The 17,910-nt window shown below is 39.4% G+C and overlaps 1 protein-coding gene and 1 pseudogene across 1 annotated transcript; one reads left to right on the forward strand and one right to left on the reverse strand.

The window, feature by feature from the left end:
• Positions 1 to 939: 939 nt before the first annotated feature.
• LOC149096168 (uncharacterized) lies at positions 940 to 2,024 on the forward strand (annotated as a pseudogene).
• A 3,810-nt stretch (positions 2,025 to 5,834) lies between these two features.
• LOC149096169 (uncharacterized) lies at positions 5,835 to 12,293 on the reverse strand. The gene is made up of 3 exons (XM_089281534.1): positions 11,416 to 12,293; positions 10,212 to 10,775; positions 5,835 to 7,190 (listed from the first exon to the last, which is right to left on the reverse strand). The coding sequence occupies exons 1-3, from the start codon at positions 11,518 to 11,520 to the stop codon at positions 6,837 to 6,839; spliced, it is 1,023 nt and encodes a 340-aa protein (XP_089137660.1). The 5' UTR covers positions 11,521 to 12,293; the 3' UTR covers positions 5,835 to 6,836.
• Positions 12,294 to 17,910: the final 5,617 nt, after the last annotated feature.

Here is a 17,910-nt window from a genome sequence, read left to right on the forward strand (position 1 = left end):
TCTCCCAAATCTACACACGTGTTATTTCACTTGTGGAAAACTATGGATTTGCAGAGTGTTTGGGTTGGACATTCTCGCCCATATAACTTTCTTTTCTCAAGTAAGTTCTTCCGCGTTTAGGGATGCGCCACAATCCCGTTTCCGGTGCAGGGCTTTCAACCAATGCTTACCTAACTTTTTAAAGAGGCTACTTTTAGCCCTCTCCCAAATCTACACTTGTGTATTTCACTTGTGGAAGTCTATCGATTTGGACAGTGCTAAGGTGAGATTTTCTCGCCCCTACCATCTTTCTTTTCTCTCGTTAGTTCTCGCGCATTTAGAGATGCGCCACACTCCCTTTTTAGGTGCAGGGATCCCAGCCAATGCTTACCTAACTTTTTAAAGGTGCTAGTTTTAGCCCTCCCCCAAATCTACACACGTGTATTTCACTTGTGGAAGTCTATCGATTTGGACAGAGCTTTGGTGAGAGATTCTTGCCCATATTAACTTTCTTTTTTCTCGTAAGTTCTCGCGCGTTTAGAGATGCGCCATTCTCGCGGTTTAGGATGCAGAGATCCCAGCCAATGCTTGACTAACTTTTTAAAGATGGTACTTTTAGCCCTTCCCAAAATCTACACATGTGTATTTCACTTGTGGAAAACTATCGATTTGCAAAGTGTTGGGGTTGGACATTCTCGCCCCTATCAACTTTCTTTTCTCACGTAACTTTTCGCACGTTTGGAGATGGTCCACACTCAAGTTTTAGGTGCAGGGCTTCCAAACAATGCTTACATAACTTTTTAAAGATGCTACTTTTAGCCCTCCCCCAAATCTACACACGTGTATTTCACTTGTGGAAGTCTATCGATTTGGATAGTGCTTAGGTGAGATTTTCTCGCCCCTATCAACTTTCCTTTCTCTCGTTAGTTCTCGCGCTTTTAGAGATGCGCCGCACTTGGGTTTTAGGTGCAGGGGTCCCAACCAATGCTTACCTAACTTTTTAAAGATGCTAATCTTAGCCCTCAGTAAGTTTCTGTACTGTTCTATGCAATAAAATAAAGTTTTGACAGGTAACTCTTGTTTTCAGTGCTTTCTATTCTTGGGTTTCACGTGACCTCACAAGCGTTAATCAAATCAGTGTCCGCCATGTTGGTGTCCCTCGGGTGCCAAATTTATGCTAATAATAGTCCATTTCTACAGTGAAGCTTCTCTATTATCGCTTTATTATTTCGACAACTACATGAATTTCCAGAAAGAAAAAAAACGATAAAAGTACCGGGCATTCATCTAATGGTATCCCAGTGTTCTCTGAGTATGCCAAAAGCTTAGAGTCGAGTAAAGGAAAGATATTCGCAAAAGATCTCGGTCATCGGGTTTTACCCCGCAAGCATAACAGCCGAGCAGCTCAGTCCAGAATGCTTGCCTCCTGTGGAAGTCTCGGACCTGCTGAGTTACCTCGTTCTTGAGACCAGCTTCTACACCAACAAGCAGCTCAAGGCGTTCAAGAGTGTGGAGGCGTTTAATCAAATGGTGTCGGGATTTACAACCTCAGTTGTAGGCAAGGTAATCGCCGGCAAGTATGTCGTGAGAGCAAGCGTATGAATGATCCTTTAACTAGTGAACATTTGGGTTATTTCCGAAAACGATGGGACTATCTTGTCAGCCCTTTGCTTGGGATGCAAAGCTGGACTGGCTGAGTTATGCTCACATATCGCGAGTGTTTTATTTTGTTTAGAGGCAACTACACGAATTCATGGCAAGCTCGCTTGCACACCGGTAAAATGCTCATGGATTTTGCCGACATATGTCAATGAAGTGCCGGATGCAAGGGCTAAGTTCATCGATTTTCATCGGCTAACAAGCTCAAAGAAAAGTTCGACCAGAAAATTGAGGATCTACAACAGCCGCAAGCCTCGAAGCATGCAGCAGCTTCTAGTTCTGGGACTGCATCAGCCGGCGCCTCAGCGCATGCAGCGTGCATCGGCGCGGCCTTCGAAAGAGGAAATAGATCAGCTTTATGCCAAACTCAACCAGTGCAAAATTAAAGCAGAAGCTTTAAGTTTAATTGATCCTTTTGCTGACCAATTTATCAACCAAAGCCTCTCTGTTCCGGTAGTTTCAGAGCGAAGTGTTTGCTACAACCTTGTTCACTCTCTTACTAGCACTCTCTTGTTTGTAGTGTCGCCGCGACTCACCACATAAATCTATTCGTTTCTCCTCCTCCTCCTGATCTTCCCCTTGATTTGTAATAATCTTACGTATACAAAAAACCCCTAAACCTTTACGATTTCCACTTTTGCTCGAACAGCCAACAACAACGCATAAAACCATCCCTTCTTTCTCACATGAACTCTTCCTTGGATACGCTTTGTTTACGCTTGAGGGACACCAAGATGGCGGATAGTAAGCTATTGGTCACGTGGGTGAAACCCAAGAATAGGCTTTATTTGGAAACAACCCTATTTTGCATCAAACCCAGTGAACAAATTATCTAGTGTCACGTGACAGACGTTAAAATGTTATGATTTTTTTTAGGTTATTGCATCACGACACTGTTGGTCTTTGATTACCCCAAATATCAGGAATTTCTCTCAAATACCTTTCAACGTAGAAATGTTGGCACTTGGTACAAAAGTAGACCTTTGAAAAAATTGCACTTAAAGTTTCTTACATGATGGAGTAAGCAATTAACAAGCCAAACATTGCGGGGGGTTGCAGACTGGATCTTGGGAGTGGGGGGGAGGGGGGTGTGTATGGATGTTCTAGTTTGTAAATAGGTTTCCGCAGTTGTAGGAAATGTTCCTTTTCATAAGGGAAATGAATGAGCCTGTGATGGTAAATCAGTCGAAGTAATTATACCAATCCAGTTGTGCATCTCTTTACAGATTTACTTTAAAGTAACGGTCATATATGCTAAAACTAATCTATATTTTTGGTCATTCTCTTACCGTAAACAGCCGTTGCTGTGGCCGTTGCTACGTAAAAAAGCTTTGACCACTGTGTACTCTTCTTAAATTTCACATTTTCCTAGAGGCAAATTCGGCAAGATCGTTTCAAAATGTTTTTAAAAGGTGTTGTTTGTTTGTTTGTTTGTTTGTTTGTTTGTTTTTTAATGGAATTTTTCATCAACGTTACCATATTTTTTGGTATGAACCACCTGAAAGGGATATTGTCACGATACATTTGCTAAAACTTTATAAATTCACGAAATGGTCCCTAAATGTTATGTAATACGAACTTAATTAGCTCTAACGAAATGATCAAAAGCAGTTTCTTGAAGAACATCCACACTGCCGCAACATTTTTGCAAAATTTCAACGATTTTCGAGCCAAACTGGAACTTTTGAAAAACTGACAACCTGACGCTTTTTCAAAAATCCATATTACAATTCGTTTCCATTTTCTCCATCGTTAGCCATCCTCAGTTCCTAATGGGCTTTAATCATTGTCGGGTACTACTCTAGAAAATGAAACCATTATTGTTCAGCTTCCAATGATCGACATATGTTTTTGAGATTTTCAAAATCATGCTAAAAATGGTGACAATGTTCCTTTAATCTCGGCGAATACCATTTTTTCTAATTGATTACAAAAAAAAATAGAAAAAAAAAGTAGTTTTTTAAGTAGAACTTTATGTATCTCCATGTTTGGAGGACAATTTCATGTTGACAAAAGTGATCTGAAAAATGTAAATAAATGCGCGCGTCTTTCGAGCGCGGTAGTCGACAACTTCATAAAGATATTGACCCCTATCAGAAGCCCCTTTTGACAATTTTATCAGAATCAGAATCTTTTGCGCGGGAGTAAACGACCTGTGAGAATTGAACGGTCGATAGACATTCCACCTTTAAAATCATTCTTAAGACAGCTATGTGTAGGCACAAAATAAACACGCATCTTTTGAACTGTGGTTTTTTTTTTTTTAATCTCAGCGTTTACTCGCCAACATGTCGTCCCCAAAAATTGATCCTGAACCTTTCAAGACAGTACTGATTTGAAGAACTTGAAAGGTGAGGCTTTTTTAAAGGTGAATGATCATTCTAGGAGAAGATTTTTCTTGTTCTTGTTGTCAGGAAAGACCTGAATTTTGACTTATATTGAACGAAGATAAAGTCGTTTGACTGAGACAAAACAAACTGACACTTATCTACTACACATTTTCTTTGTCAGCTTAGCAGTCCTATCGGGAAGGATGCCGAAAGCTTACTTGCCGTCTTGTAATTGCCAACGCACCACTCTGATATTAAAATCTCCTTCACTATTAAGACCATCCGGCCGGAGAAACAATCTTGTGAAAGCTCCTTTTATTTGGCTCTAGTGTGAAATTAACGGCAGTGCGTTCGGCGTTTAGATCAGAACAAAATTCCTCTTAGTAATTCTCATATAAACCAAGTAACGTGAATTACAATGATTTCTTCAGCTGTGAAAAATCATGCCATTTCACTCCAAAAGATAGTATATTTTTGTTTCTCATGGGAGGTGACATAATCAATGACGTCATGTTTGCTGGTGAGTTACAACGTGCGCTGTGAATGGTCAATTGAGCGGGCGTGGCCGTTGAAAACTAAAACTGCTTTTGCCGCCAAAATGTGGCGTTATTTATCACCAAGTTATATTAACCCTTTGAAATCCAAAGAGCCATACGGCTACTTATTGGTCGTGCTCTTTGTACCACATGTGACGTCATCAATTTAAATGTCACCAGATATTCTTGATAAGCAGATAATAGAGCTAGGAAGATCTATCCGCACAACAGTCGGTTTTGGATATCGACGACATTCTGACGTAGCAAATTGAAAAACGTTATCAGTTTTGGTACAAAAATGGTGGTAAAATGGCCCATTCTACCTATAATTGATCAAGATCCCATTTCCAGGCTTTGCCCATAATTAACAATCAACTTTTTAGGCCAGCCAGAAAGCACATGAAACGCAAAAGGCAGCGAGAGTAAGGACGAAAAAGGGCAAAAAAATTCGGAACGGGCAATCGCAAAGAAGGCCAAATTTTGGCTTATGCCCATACACCAAATTAAAATATTGTACATTTTTGTACCTAATCTCAGGGAAATTTATGTATTTGGTAAAAAAAAAAGTAGCTTTTTCAGCAAAACTAAGGCCCGATTAGCGTCATGGCAGCCAAAATACTAATTTAACAATTAAAAACGGAATTTTTTTGGTGTAGATTTGGTCGTCAAAGCGCTAGCATTCACATCAAACAGACCTGGTAAACTTTTCTTTTTCCTAAAATTTTGACGTCATGTATTAATCCGTGATAACGACTTAGTAACGGTATGCAATTGACTACTTTTGTTTTTGACGTATGTCAATCATTTAGAGATACAATAAATATCTGACTCATTTCATCTTTTCAGTTCGTACTGCAAGTTACGGATCCTGTTTTTACTCCCTTCGACTTATGGCTTGCGGACTTCGCGCTTAGTTGGGTCATAAGTCGAAGGGGATGGCTGGTCTCCATATGATCGCTACCGCAACAGTCACAGCCAGAGATTATAGTGATCGTTGAACCGACAACGGTCGCTGAAGTAGATATTAGTTCTATCTCGCCAATCCGGTAATTTTTTTTTTTGAAGCGATCCCAATCATGGCAGCGATTGTAGGTTGATAGCGATCATATGGAATCCAGCCTTGATCTTCTTTTGGAAGTATATATGAAGTCTCTGCGTCAAAAATCGAAGAATTTGAAAATAAACTACTTGAATACGCCAAAACAAGTTTAAAGAATAATTGACAGCAAATAAGATGACTTAATCATTTGGTGTTTTCGTTACCGATAGCAAACTTAAGAAAAAGAACCGGCGTTAGAAATGGGTTCGTGCTCTGTAACTGAACCAGAAATAAGTGTAAACAAATTTTATTTATTTATTTATTTATTTTATCTATTTATGAGGCACTGTCCAGTAAAATATAATTACTATGCACAATTTTGCAAAAATAGAAACTAAAATAAAGGCGAGGAAAATCGCATAACTTCCGTGTAACTTCAGACTGTCATTTCACACTTTTCTTTCTTTTCCAATAAAGCTTTTAGTAACATATAAAGCTATAAAATCTATAAAATATAGGTTTAGCCACTACAAAACGTTAAGATACACTTTTCTTCAAAGAGAACCGTCAAGATCAGATAAAGATTAAACTTTTCATGTTCTGTAATAAATGTATTTTTCAATGTATTATAAGCAATTATCATTGGATGGGGTTTCTGCCATAATTATGCAGAATAATCAAGGTCAAGGTAGGGATTATCAGCCGAAGCCGAAGGCTGAGACAGATAATCCTTACCGAGACCTTGATTATTCTGAATATCACAAAAAAAAACTAATCTAGTAATTGTTTTATTATACATTGAACAAAAACAAAATGTAACTCGTGTTTTTCCTTCTTCACTGCCCGCGAGCAACACAAAGCGCGCGAACTTGGCATAATTACCCTAAGAAATCATGCACCGCGGTCATACATGACATGATTACCCGTGACCTTGAATGGTTTTCAGATGATTATTGAATAATTTGCAGCCAGATGACGTCACAGGCGCTGATTTCCAAAAATTACTGTACGCTTTCGGCCAATCAGAAAGGAGAGAGTATAATTATCAGTAACATTTTAATGCGTATCACGAGCAAACAGTTATATCACGAGATATATCACAGTTATATCACGGCTGTATCACGAGCAAACAGTTATAATAAACAGTATATAGACTTGGATATGCATAAATGGAATTTTCATTAATTCAATCTAATAATTAATTAAAATCCAACTGTATTTCTATCAAGTTCTAACGTTGATTGCATATACCGCTTAATCTTATCTTTGTCTCAGTTATGAATATAAACAGCACTACTGGGATGGCGGTACTTCTTCAATCATAATCCGGGACACTGAATTGAATCCTGTGTAAGCGTCACCCTCTGTGCTGTACCCAGAGCACTTGCCTACCCAGAGTTCAACGCTGACTGTGCCGCGAGCGAGGTTTTCGCAATAACCTTCGAAGAAATGATTACGGTAATTATTGCCAATCCCTCCAGGCCAGTTATTGGAAACGACTGAGTCGATCGGCAAGGGACCACTACATTCATTGCTGTTAAACTTAAAATACCATCTATTGCATTTGCCATTTGAATAGACTTGAGCGTTTCCCTGGTAGGAGACTCTAAGAGCGGTATTGTCGTGCAGCTTGTTGAAAGAGCATTCCTGAAATAGTAAAAAAAAAAAAAAAGTGACTAAAGATGTTTGAATACTTATACAGCTTACAAAGGAATAACTGCATGCATAAATTAGGGAAGTTTAGACAAAAGTTCTAATACCACATAGATAGTAGAGTACACTCTTTTTTTTTTTATAAGAATATAATTTATAAAAACATCGAGGCTCGCATTTGCGAAATATTAAGAATAATTTAAGAATAAACCCGAAGCTGAGATTTTGTAAAGAATATAATCTTGTGTTTTGAAAATTTCCAAATTCAAAACATCACTAGCCGTATGTTTCATGCTAATAACATTTCTGAAATAAGTTATGTACGTCATATCAGGCTTTAATGCCCGCAGGCTGGCTCCAAAATTACTTCAACACCAACCAGACAACAAATACATTCCAAAACAGAAATCAGGTAGTACGCTATGATCTAAAAATATTCACAAGAATATTTTCAGCCGAAAACCGGCAGAAAAATAAGAGTATTCAGCCTAGCCCGGGAAAGCAAGATCCTTTTAGAAAAACAGTGTACGAGTATAGTCTCTCCATCGCTGGTGACGCGAAAGAAAACCGCGAGAGAAAAGTTGCCCCGCGGAATCCTAGAGGCGCGAAAGGAGTGTGACGTGTTGCGTCTATCTCAATATCTGAAAATAGAAATCTTTGAAACCGGAGCAAATCGAAGGGTCGGAATCGTGTGTAGCAGCTCGTGATGTTGTTGCGATTCTGCCAACAGGCTTTGGAAAGAGTTTGATTTATTAAGTGTTTTGTTTGGTAAAGCTTTCCACCTTGAACCCGAATGTTGGTGTGTTAGTGATTTTTCCGTTTAATGGCATCATGTCATGGAAAAACAAGTCCGTGAACTGACTGAGCTTGGCCTGACTGCCGTCCATCTAAAAGAATGAATGAAAACGATGCAGAATGCATAAAAGGCTCGATTGCCGCTGTCCTCTCGAATCTGGTTATCGAGGCTAAATGTATTGACAGCCATTTATAAAGGAAAGTTTCGCTTCATTTTTCGTTGTGCTTCTCGCCGGAGCGACATGCGTAGGAGGAATTTCAGAATTTGTTAACATGAGAACACATAGGGCCTGACATCGAAAGGGTTGATTTTCGTTGATGAATCATTGCACACAGCAGAAACATGAAAAATGAGATCGGAAAAATGGATCACGAATTTTATCTTGGATTGGCCGCGTTCTATCTACTCACATCAATCAGTTGCCTCGTATCCAGCATGGTTGTCTCGATGGTGTAGCGACTAGTATGCGGAGAGACGCGGGTTCAAATCCTGCTTGGGACATGAATTTTTTTCGTTTCAGAGACATGTGTCGAAAGCCGCCTGTAAGTTATGTACATCTTTCTATCATTGTTTCTGATTCTCTGCTGACTCAAAAAGTTTTTATTTTACTAGTCGACTAACATGAACACATAAGCCTAACCTGTTCTTGATATGCTTACTAACCTCACTTTTTGAGATTAAAAAAAAAAAAATAAAACAAATGAAAATAAAACATAAGTTATGGACTGTCGAACCGTTGAAGTTTCTTCCTCCTTCGGTGAATCTGTCCTGCTTAAATTTCCAGAATTTCCTGAATGTGACAAACCAGACATTCGCTTGAAAAGTTCCGTTATATCGGCAAACTTGGATGATCGTGCAGCCCAAGAATACCAAGCCCGTCAGATATAACGTTATACGCTCATGAAATCAACAGTGATCGGAATTTCAATGACACATTTTTCACTCACTCGGTTTTGATTCAGATACGTTTTTTGTCAGCAGAAAAATCAAGTCCTGTGATCAAACCGGCCAGACGACATATTTACACTCCTGCACCGACGTTTGAATATCTCAAATACACATAGGTTATTGACCAAGTGTGAGGTCAAGATGGCTGGATATTGGCCAAGTTCTTTTTTTTGCGTGTTTATGGACCGAGACTCCGTCTCGGTCCATATACACGCAAAAAAAGAACAAGGCCAATATCCAGCCATCTTGGCCGAACAAGCTTGGTCAATAAAGAATTTATTATATGGCTTTCGGGGAGATTTTTCTTGCGGGACACGGCGGGTAGTCCCGAGCGGGCAAGATAGCTCCATCTTGCCCGCTCGGGTAGCCAATCACGGCGCAGGATTTGTTTCATCTTGCCCGCTCGCGGAGCTAGCCATATAATAAATAATGTTAATTCTCGCTTGAAATTCTGCGTTTGAAATCCCCGTAGTAACATTTAAAGTTACACCGACAGACGAGCACTGTAAATCCGTTGAATTGCAAGATGACCCCGTCGTCATAATTCTTCTTTTCACAAGTTCTTTGGTAGTCTCGATTAACAAAGATATACTTCTCAAGGCATGTATCTGCCTCGCTACCTGAGTGTCAAGCGACTTTCTTTAACGTATCATCGGGGCTAGGCGATAATGATAGAACATCAAGATGAGGAATTCTATCGGATAGGGTTAATAAGCTTAGAATCCATGTCACACATTTTTCTCGCGGTTTTCTTGCATATCACGCACGATGGACTAAGCGAAAGAGGGACTACTCGTAGTCTACATAGGTGGGGTACAATTATATCAATCAATCAATCAATCAATCAATAATTATATCAGTCAGTCAATCAATCAGTTAATCCATTAGTCCATCAATCGATCGATAAATCGATGAATAAATCAATCGATCACTCAACAGGTCTGAGGGAAAGGATAATTTAGTCATTTGTAGTGTAGACTGATAGTTTTAGTTAGAGCACAACTAGTTATTGTTTTTCGTAATTTCCATCTGTTTCTGTATTATTTATAGAGCTCGAACATCTGACTTGGTTTTACCTTTCAGCGTTTTACCTTTCAGCGCTAGCCATCATATACCATCATATACAAAGCTTCCTATCTCTACTGACACAACGATGAAGCGGGATAAAAAAGAGCAAGATGCCCTGTAATTGGATCACTGGAATTTTATTTCCGCAGAGACCGCAAGTCAGTAAGCCAAGATGTTTAACAGATCCTAATATGATGACTTACCTTTATTTTTCCGTTGTCAGTACTCGCCCCCGATTGCCATGCGCATTGTTTCCAATTAGCTCTCTGTCTTGGGTCCATGTTTGCCGCATCTCCCTTCTCTCCTTTTGCTCCGATGCCATTTTCTCCTTTGGACCCGTTATAGCCCCTGGGGCCAATGTTCCCAGGGATACCCTTACTTCCTTTTCTTCCTATCGAGCCTCTTTCTCCTTTCAATCCTTTAAATCCCCTGGGACCAATGTTCCCACGAATACCCGTACTTCCCGTTGTTCCCATCGAACCTTTATCTCCTTTAGATCCTTTCAAGCCCCGTGGGCCAATGTTCCCAGGAATTCCCGTAGTTCCTCTTGCTCCCATCTTACCAATTTCTCCTTTCTTCCCCACCTCCCCTTTGGATCCTTCAGGGCCCCGTGGACCAATTTTCCCTGGTATTCCTATAGCGCCTTGTGATCCCCGCTTTCCAATCCTGCCCTTCTCTCCTTTGAAGCCATCTCTACCCGGAGCACCTGAAGTTCCCGGTATTCCTGGGACGCCGGGCATTCCTGGAATTCCAGAATGAGCATCCGGCTGTTGAAACAAAATTTAATGTAAATCTTCAGAATATTCACCCTTGCACAATTAAGTAGTGTATTGTGGCGATCAGTGACTTTGAGCAGAACGTTAGCACCTCGTGTATTATTTAGTCAGCTCAATTATTTTCATTTCTGGCGATTCATAGTGGATTTTTTTGTTACCTTTATTTTATGTTGTCATTTAATACATACGGATTAGCGAACTAAAAACGTCCTTAATCGACTCCTAGTCTAAGGAATGTTCTTAATACGTTCTTAAAATTTTGGTTAATCTCAGCTTCAACGTTCTTATAATAAAAGGTTCGTATATATGTAAAAAAGAAGAGTGTAGTGCTGTTCGTCACATCTAATTACTTGTATAAGATTTCAATTATTCTTGAATTACAAAGGTCCCGTACCTGCCTTGGCAGATTAGCTTTAATCAAAAGTTTGAGTTTGCAGATGCTTAAAATTATTGTGTACGGATCATGTAAAGTGGGAATACAGAATTGACCAAAAGGAAGTATATCTGAGTATACCTATAGTACTTTCTATATCTGTGTATCTCATCTAGTGTAAGTTCCCTTTGCAACAAACAAGTTCTTAATTAAAGCAAAGCCTCAATTTTTTAACAGAATCTCTTTGACCTTACATACCTTACATGTAGAAGTCGAATCGTTCGACTGCAGTTCCTTCGAGTGAGTTCTTGTGAAGAACAATAGGAAAACGGCGACAAGGGAGAAAGAGAAGATGTCTTGCATTTCTATTTGCTCAGTGTACCCGTGTTAGAGACTAACCTGCCTTCAAAGTTATCAAAATCGATTGCAAGAGGAGAGAGAATTCCCTTTATATCTATGTTTTCCTTCGGCTTGTTTTAATCTGTTATAGAGCGATTGGATTGGTTACTTTACTCTAGACAAGACACAACAGATGCAGTGGTTTCAGCACAGATTCAGCACAGATTCAGCGTGGAATAAGAGCTCCGTTGAAACACGTTCCCTCTTAACACGTGTTCAGTTCTCAAAACGATTTGTTACTTTGTGTTAAACTTGACAGATCACATGCGGTACATTCAGTTAAAGAATCATGCGAGATCAGCGTGATATTAGCGAAAAGCTCAAACACTGTTCAGTTCAATTTTCAGTTTTTGTTTACTGTCAAACACATAACCGTTGGTTCCTTTGGATTGAGTTTCACAGATCACATGCATATACCTGCCAGCTCTTGCGTTTAAAACGTGACTCTCACGCCGTTTGTTCAAAAATTTCCATCTTGCATTCACTCACGTCTATAGATAGGGACCAATCTCTCTCATCCAGACGAACATGGAACTCAGTTACAGCCTTTCATGACACACTTTCGAAACCAAAAGTAAGCAGGAACTAGTAAGAAACGTTTAGCCCATATAAATTGACGAAACACATCCTATCGGAATTCGCCCGGGAAACCTTTCGATTATCGCCGTGAGCGTTCGACCTCATCGTACGGTCGGACCATTTTGAAAATTCCAGTACTTTCAGGATAGTAAATTAAACGTTACAAACTCATGTCTAGTCAAGGGAAATACTAATGGTGCGTTACTTTGGGAAAACCAAGATTTGATTCCAAAATCCCAACACGGATTTTGTGTTACTTTAATAAACAGATTAATTCAAGATCACACAGGTCATGGTAAATCAGCAACCTAGTGCAGAGTGGATTCTTCGGTTCCTTTGATGCGCCATGATCCTAGTGATTTTTGGATTAACCTGTTTAGTAAAGAAACGCAAAAATCAGGTTCTTCGATTTAAAAATTCAATCTGGATTTTTCCAATGAAACGCATCCTTTTAAATCATACAATTAAAACGAAACCAACAGAACAATCTTTAATTATATGTATGGAGCTTGATTTCAAACTAAACTGGAAACCTCGCGCTCATTCAAATATACCAAGTGTCTCGCATGGAGTTTTGCCAGAGTCGAACACAGTAGGAAATAAAAACAGTTGATAAACATGTCACGTTATCATACTACTGTATTGGTAATAGCATCATTTAACATTTAACACCTGCAAATGATAATATACAGTGTACTGAGAATTAGTGTTGGCGTTAAAGTGAGGTCAACTATTCGTAATGTGAGCGAACGTCCGTTTACCTGAGTTCGACTACTGAACCTGTGTATGGCTTGTAATCTCTTCATTTTCTTGTGTAGTTCCTCTAGGCTTTCTTTCCAGGTCTTTATGGTCAGTTCATTTCCTTGACGTAGCCGATAGGTACCGCCAGGTACCACGTGACCCGGAAGGGATATTGATCCTGAGAAACATCGTCGAGACATAATAGGTATTATTAAGGATGTTCGCGCGAACATTTCCCTGTCCATAGATTCTTTTTGATTTTTACTGCTGTCAGGTAATGAGTTACTTGTGTCAGAAATTCAAAAAAACATCGAGGGTCACCGACTTTGTTTCAGAGATAAAGCTGTGGAAAACAACCCTGATTTTTTGGTCCATGTAATTAAGGGGGTTTACAAATAAAAATATCGAAGGTGAGTCAAAGGCAAACGATCTTAGTCATATTTTGTAGAAGCTTGTCTGTCGCGTAGATAATTCCAAATGTTACCAACGTTTTCACAAAACTTAATCTTTCAAGAGGCATTTGTAACCACCGCACAGATTAACGAAAAACTAAAAAGAACAAAATTCGATGGTGCATTTTGCAAAAAATTCAAACTTCTAAGTAATAGATTTTCTTATTTTTTTGCTAAACGTAGAAAATCGGTAGAGAAAATGATCCATCAAAAGAAAAATAGGGGTCACCCAACGTCCAAGATCGTTAAATCCAGGCAAAGCTATAGCAATGGCCATTTGCCCTATCATTGTTCATTTTATGACTTAGCGCGCGTATCGATGCATGACGTAGCGTGTGAATTTGCGTGCGCATTAAGGATGCGCAGAAACAATTAGCGCCAACGTCCTAAAATGGCTGAACTGGTCCGCGACGAAAAAGCAAATTCTATCTGATTGGTTCTCTTAGCGGTCCAAATTTTGCAACACGAACCGCTGAGATGGACCGCTCACGAATGGCCAATTCCCTCTGAGGCGTGCTTGCAGGGAATCCTGCTTTGTGGGCGTTGCTTGAAATTTTTTTCACCCCGTAAATCCTTGAAAGGTATCGTAGAGTCTCCCGCCTTAGACCTTGTGGGGCTGAACACTCTAAGAGACCGACCAAAACCGCTCCCCATCCTCTTCCTTCTGGGCATTAATCTCGGAGAATTGCTTCTTTAATTCATGGCGCAAATGAGATAAAAGTATTTTGTTAATTAGAAATCTTTGTACCTTCATGTTTGAAGGACAATTCCAATTGATTTAAGGTGGCTGAACACAGTTATTGATGCCTGTGTTTCATTCACCTTTTCTCTAAAACCCTTGATCTCTCGGTCGTCAAAAATGGCCACAAGCTAGTTAACAACACGAACTTTGGTTTTTTGATCGTGAAGCTGACGTATATGTCGTTACCATGGCAACATGAATAAATGTAAACAGGCCTTTAAAATCGGTTTTGTTTATTTGCAGAAAATCTAGTCATTAGATTTTCTTTATAATTTGCATGTAACAAGTTTGTAACGATTCTCACAAGTTAACACCATTTTGCTAATAATTTAACAGAGAGATCTCTAATTATCCCTTGTTGAAGGTTCACTGGAATATCTAGAATTTCCTTTGTTAAAGATCAATTATTTTCGATACTTCAGTTACTTATTTCCTGAAGAATTTTCGTGTCAACTTTCGTGAAATTCTAATGAGTGGTTCTCGAGAAACAGGCGTATTTCCGAGAGTGCAATATTCATTCAATCGCATTTTTTTGACTTACTACGCATGCGCTGCATTTAACTGGGTTCTCTCGGTAAGAAAGAAAAAGCTGAGAATTGCTGGGTTCTTTACATCGTTACCTTTTCTAACTTATCTTTGTAATAAAAGACTAAAGCCACCAATACGTTGCGTTCAATTATAGAGAAAAATAGCACAGGTACTACGGGTGTTGAGTAAATAAAATGATCGCTCTATTGACGGCATGTTTGTTTTTGCAATCCTTGTGCACGCGCTGAATTGCGTCAGCAAAAGCGCGCGCGAAAACTGTGTTCGGCCACCTTAATGTTCACAAATGGAACGCGACAAACGTAAATAAATGCTTTTTACCCGTGCGTTAGTCAGCAATTTCATAAAGACATTGAGCCATGTTTGATGTCAATTTGACTCAATTGACGATGTCATGACCACACTAGTGTCCTTTGCGCGGGACTAGACTGCCTCTGAGATTTAAAAGCTCAATAGACATTCCACCTTTAATATCATGTCTGAAACAAGTATGTGCTAGAAATAGACAAGCATTTTTTAAATAGTCGGTTTTTGAATCTCAGCGTTTATTGGCCAACATTTTGCCCCCAAAGAAGTATGACCCCGAAGCTTTCAAGACAGTAATGATTGTAAATATTAAAAGATACTGCTTTTAAAAGGTGAGTGACCATTCTAGGAGGTGATTTTTCTTGCTCTTGTTGTCCCGAAAGACCGGGATTTTGATCTCAGACGATGGAAGATGAAGTCTTTAGACTGACACATAACGGCAAACTAACACTTTTGTCTACTCCTTTTCTTTGTCACCTTAGCAGTCTTTTAAGGAAGGATATCAAGCGCTTACTTGTTGTTTTTTATTTGCCAACGCATCGCTCTGATTAACTTCCGAGCGGAGATTGAGCCACGCTTGTGAAAATCATTTTTAATTGGCTCTATTGTAAAATTAAAGGAATTGCGAGGCTGCAGAACAAAATTCCTATAAGTATTTCTCACACAAGGCAAGTAACATGAATTGCAATGATTTCTTCAGCTGAGGAAAATCATGCCACTCCACTGCAAAAGTTAGTATATTTTTGTTTCTCGTGATAAGACATAATCAATGACGTCATGTTTGCTAGTGAATTACAACGTACACTGTGATTGGTCAATTGAGCAATGGTGGCTGCTGAAATATGAAACTGCTTTTGTTGCCAAAATGTCACGTGATTTATCACCAAGTTTTGTTAACATTATTCACATCAAATAGACCTGTTAAACTTTTCTTTTTTGTTAAAATTTTGACGTCATGGATTAATCCGTGATAACGACTTAGCAACGGTATGCAATTGACTCCTTTTGTTTTTGACGTATGTCAATCATTTATAGATGTAATAAATATCTGACTCATTTCATCTTCTTAGTTCGTATTGCAAGTTACGGATCCTCTTTTTACTCCCTTCGACTTATGGCTTGCGGACTTCGCGCCTAGTTGGGTCATATAAGTCAAAGGGGAAAATATCGGTTGGTGATGGCTGGTTTCCATATGATCGCTACCGAAACAGTCACAGCCAGAGATTATAGCGCTCGTTGAACCGACAACGATCGCTTAAGTAGATATTAGTTCTATCTCGACCATCCGGTAACTGTTTTTTTGTAGCGATCTCAATCATGGCAGCGATTGTAGGTCGATAGCCATCATATGGAATGCAGCCTTGATCTTCTCTTGGAGGTATATATGAAGTCTCTGCGTCAAAAATTGAAGAATTCTAAAATAAAATATTTGAATACGCAAAAACAACTTTAAAGAATAATTGACAGCAAATAAGATGACTTAATCATCCGGTGTTTTCGTCACCGATAGCAAACTTAAGAAAAAGAACTGGCGCTAAGAACTGGGTTCGTGCTCTGTAAATGAACAAGAAATATGTGCAAACAAATTTTACTTATTGATTTATTTTACCTATTTAGGAGGCACTGTCCAATAAAGCATTAATACTATGCTCAATTTTGCAAAAATAGAAACTAAAATAAAGGCGAGGAAAACCGCACAACTTCCGTGTAGCTTCAGACTGACATTTCACTTTTTTTTCCCCTTTCAATAAAGCTTTTAGTAACATATAAAGCTATAAAATCTATAGAATATAGGTTTAGCCACTACAAAACGTTAAGATACGCTTTTCTTCAAAGAGAACAGTCAAGATCAGATACAGATTAAAATTTTTATGTTCTGTAACAAATGTATTTTTCAATGTATTATAAAGAATTATTATTGGATGAGGTTTCTGTGATATCCAGAGTAATCAAGGTCGAGGTAGGGATTATCAGCCGAAGCCGAAGGCTGAGACTGATAAACCTTACCGAGACCTTGATTATTCTGAATACCACAAAAAAACGAATCTAATAATTGTTTTATTATACATTGAACGAAAACAAAATGTAACTCATGTTTTTGCTTCTTCACTGACACAAAGCAGGCGAACTTGACATAATTACCCTAAGAAATCATGCACCGCTGTCATACATGACATGATTACCCGTGACCTTGACTGTCCTTCACATGATTATTGTATAATTTGCAGCCAGATGACGTCACAGGCGCTGATTTCGAAAATTTACTGTACGCTTTCGGCCAATCAGAAAAGAGAGACTATAATTATCAGTAACATTTTGATGCGTATCAAGAGCAAACAGTTATATCACAAGATATATCACAGTTATATCACGGCTGTATCACGAGCTCCTTGGGAGCATTGTAAGCAAGAAGGGAGGCACTGACGAGGACATTCAGGCACGAATTGGAAAGGCAAGACAGGCATTTGCGATGCTGAGACCAATATGGCGATCCACGGCACTAACAACCAAGACCAAGCTGAGAGTCTTTGGGACAAATGTGAAGGCGGTGCTCTTGTATGGTTCTGAAACTTGGAGGCTGACCAAGGGATTGGAGCAGAAGTTGCAAGTGTTTATCAATAAGAGCCTGAGGAACATCTTGCGGATTTGGTGGCCTAGAAAAATCAGCAACAAGGACCTTTGGAGTCAAACAGGGCAACGACCGATAGAGGAAGAGATAAGACAGAGAGCTTGGGGCTGGATCGGCCACACACTGAGGAAACCAGATGGACACGTAGTCAAGAGGGCACTAGAGTGGAACCCACAGGGGAAGCGAAAGAGAGGGAGACCCCAAAACAGCTGGAGGCGCACGAGAATGGCAGAGTTGGCGGCGAAGCATGTTACGTGGAATGAGGCAAAAGGCACTGCACAAAATAGGGTTAGGTGGCGCGCGCTAGTTGAGGACCTATGTTCCACTTAGGAACGAAGAGGATTAAGTAAGTTAAGTAA

This window comes from Orbicella faveolata, unplaced genomic scaffold (assembly GCF_042242905.1).
Source record: "Orbicella faveolata isolate gen_17 unplaced genomic scaffold, um_ofav_v1 contig_48, whole genome shotgun sequence".
NCBI classification, from domain to species: domain Eukaryota; kingdom Metazoa; phylum Cnidaria; class Anthozoa; order Scleractinia; family Merulinidae; genus Orbicella; species Orbicella faveolata.

Bases quoted from the DNA above. Each gene is read 5' to 3' on its own strand.
- LOC149096169 (XM_089281534.1), bottom strand. From the start codon at position 11,520: ATGCAAGACATCTTCTCTTTCTCCCTTGTCGCCGTTTTCCTATTGTTC. The intron at 10,776-11,415 runs GTATGTAAGGTC...TTGTTTCAACAG, and splicing joins ATTCGACTTCTACATGTAAG to CCGGATGCTCATTCTGGAAT. The intron at 7,191-10,211 runs GTAAGTCATCAT...TTACTATTTCAG, and splicing joins CTGACAACGGAAAAATAAAG to GAATGCTCTTTCAACAAGCT.